The following is a 2310-nucleotide window of genomic DNA, read 5'->3' as shown; positions in this document are numbered from 1 at the left end:
ATGTATAGGATCAGCAGTTTAAAAAATGTTTTTTTGACAGTCTTAAAACAGAAATCAGATATAATAGAAATTCCGTTAAAAAATAATTGGAAATGCCAAAAGGTTGGAGTACGCAGATTTGGTTAAATATATTTAGACATGCTTGCTTGCTACTATCTTGAACCGAAAATCCAAACAAAATAATAATGAATGTCTTTTCTATTGTTTATTGCACAAATAAAACATTGTACCCAAAAATATATGCGTAAAAATTCCCAAAGCCCAATTATATTTAGGTTTATAAGTCCTTCAGTATATAGGCTCTCAGGAAGAGATACAGTTCAATGGATTCATCTGCTGTGCTTGGTGGAAGTAAGAAGTTCTCTGACATTATAAGGCAACACAAGCTGAAAACGGTTTCATCACAGGTATAAGGTCCTCTCTGTTGACATTCTTGCTTACAAGCATCCACTGCCTCCCAAGAAACCTCTTTCAGATGATCCTGTCCTCCAAAGAGATGAGGGATGGTGTACATGAGAATCGGACGTCCACTTGGAGCAACTGCATTTCTGCTTCTGCGTATTAGATGGGTGTTCCACATATGTGCAACTTGCTGCAGCTCTTCCTATTAAATATTAAAAATTAAAAAATCTCATATCAGTAAAAGAACACATTTCTCTTGGCTCAACATGTTACCCAAAACGGCGCTGGCACGGCTGGCAGCCTTAACCCAATTTCCCTCGGGATGAATAAAGTACGATCAATCAATCAATCAATCAATCAATCAAAAGCACCACACAATGACAGTCGGAAAAACAGAGTTTATCAAAAATACTCAACAACAAGAATAACAGTGGTAGACACGTGATACTTTGGAAAATTTTAAGTAATTATTAAACGTGAATTGTTTTAGACAGTGCGATTTTATGTTTCTGGCCAGTGAAATATGCATTTTTTTTCATATCCTCAACGGAGTGATAATAGGGATGGTGCATGGTAGGTGTTAAAGCAAACTTTTTATTCTCTCTCCGTGTCTCTCTTTCTCTCTAACACACACACACACACACACACACACACACACACACACACAATGACTCATTAAAAGAATATAAACATGGTTACATACCTCGATGACGTTCAGGCACGTAAACAATATGAGCTGCTTGTCCAAAAAACATCCAGAAAAGCAATCATGGTCTTTTAGTTCCTGGAGACGATTTATCCAGTGCTGAGCATGATGTCGTCTCAGAAAGGCCCACCAGCCTTCAATACGCTGATTGTGATTGCTGGATCCAGTAATAAAACAGTTTCTGACGTTCGGATCCATAGTCCAGCGCAAGAATCGTTGCATCTCGGCCATTATGACATTTTCTGTTCCCAAATCAGAGCGAATCCTAGCAGGTGTTCCCATCCTCTTTTCAACTTCTGCTATGAAATATCCAGCAATGACTTTGGGATCATTGTTTGTTGAATAGGCATGAAGCCAAATCATAACTCTCGAAAACCCATCAATAGCTCCATTTATACAGATTCCAAAAGGCTTCAGTTTGTCATAGGAGTCAACATGCCACATGAAATTTGGTCCAGGATTTACATACGTGCGTCGCATTAGGCGATTTCTGCGTCGTTGCTCAACACCGTAAGGGTCAAGATATTTCAGTAAATGTCTCACAGTACTCTGCGTGACAACATAACCTGCCTGAATGCAGTTCAGGTGATGTAGTTTGTATCCATGGAGCCTCCCATGTCCCTCCAGTTGATCAATAAGAAATCGTGCCACCTCAATCGGATCGGACTCATTCTTTCTCCTGTACAGTCCCATGCGTTTTAGGTTTCTTCTAAGTGTCCGCATGCTTATCACAATACTGTCCAAACTGCTCAATAACAGCAAAATCTCCCCATGCCTCAATCCAAGCATAAAATAGAACTTAATTAATTCCAATAAACGAGCCATTTTCTCGCACTCTGATCTGCACTGTCACCCACTTCACTATGTTTTACACTTCCGTATCTTTACGGCAATATATCATGCTCGAACAATAAAATATATGTTATAACGTGAAAATTTTATTGTTCAAACAATATAATTATCACGTTCATACAATATAATATTTATATTGTACGAACGTGATAATTATGTATATTGTAATAACGTGATATTATGTTGTTCAAACGTGAAAAGTATATTGTACAAACATGATAGTATATTGTACAAACAGGAAAAGTATCTTGTTAGAACAATAAACCTTTCACGTTATAACGTGATACACTTGTATTTTTCTTTTGCCTGGGTGGCAGCTCTACGCTTCCGTAATCTGCAGCAACACAACA

The 2310-nt window shown here is 38.0% G+C and overlaps 1 protein-coding gene across 2 annotated transcripts; it reads right to left on the bottom strand.

The window, feature by feature from the left end:
- Window positions 1–277: 277 nt before the first annotated feature.
- On the bottom strand, window positions 278–2103 carry LOC309699159 (uncharacterized protein; the record flags this gene model as incomplete). 2 transcript variants are annotated; one of them, XM_082522040.1, is made up of 2 exons in its annotated part: window positions 1106–2103; window positions 278–604 (listed from the first exon to the last, which is right to left on the bottom strand). In XM_082522040.1, exons 1-2 carry the CDS (start codon window positions 1931–1933, stop codon window positions 278–280), a joined length of 1155 nt encoding a protein of 384 aa, XP_082378166.1. In that variant the 5' UTR covers window positions 1934–2103. The 2 variants fall into 2 exon arrangements, with proteins under 2 accessions (XP_082378166.1, XP_082378167.1); XM_082522041.1 differs by having other exon boundaries at window positions 278–481.
- Window positions 2104–2310: the final 207 nt, after the last annotated feature.

Source organism: Aulonocara stuartgranti (assembly GCF_965226115.1).
Source record: "Aulonocara stuartgranti genome assembly, chromosome: 22".
Taxonomy (NCBI): domain Eukaryota; kingdom Metazoa; phylum Chordata; class Actinopteri; order Cichliformes; family Cichlidae; genus Aulonocara; species Aulonocara stuartgranti.
Note: the sequence above shows the minus strand (reverse complement) of the source record. Positions and strands in the feature narration are given on the sequence as shown.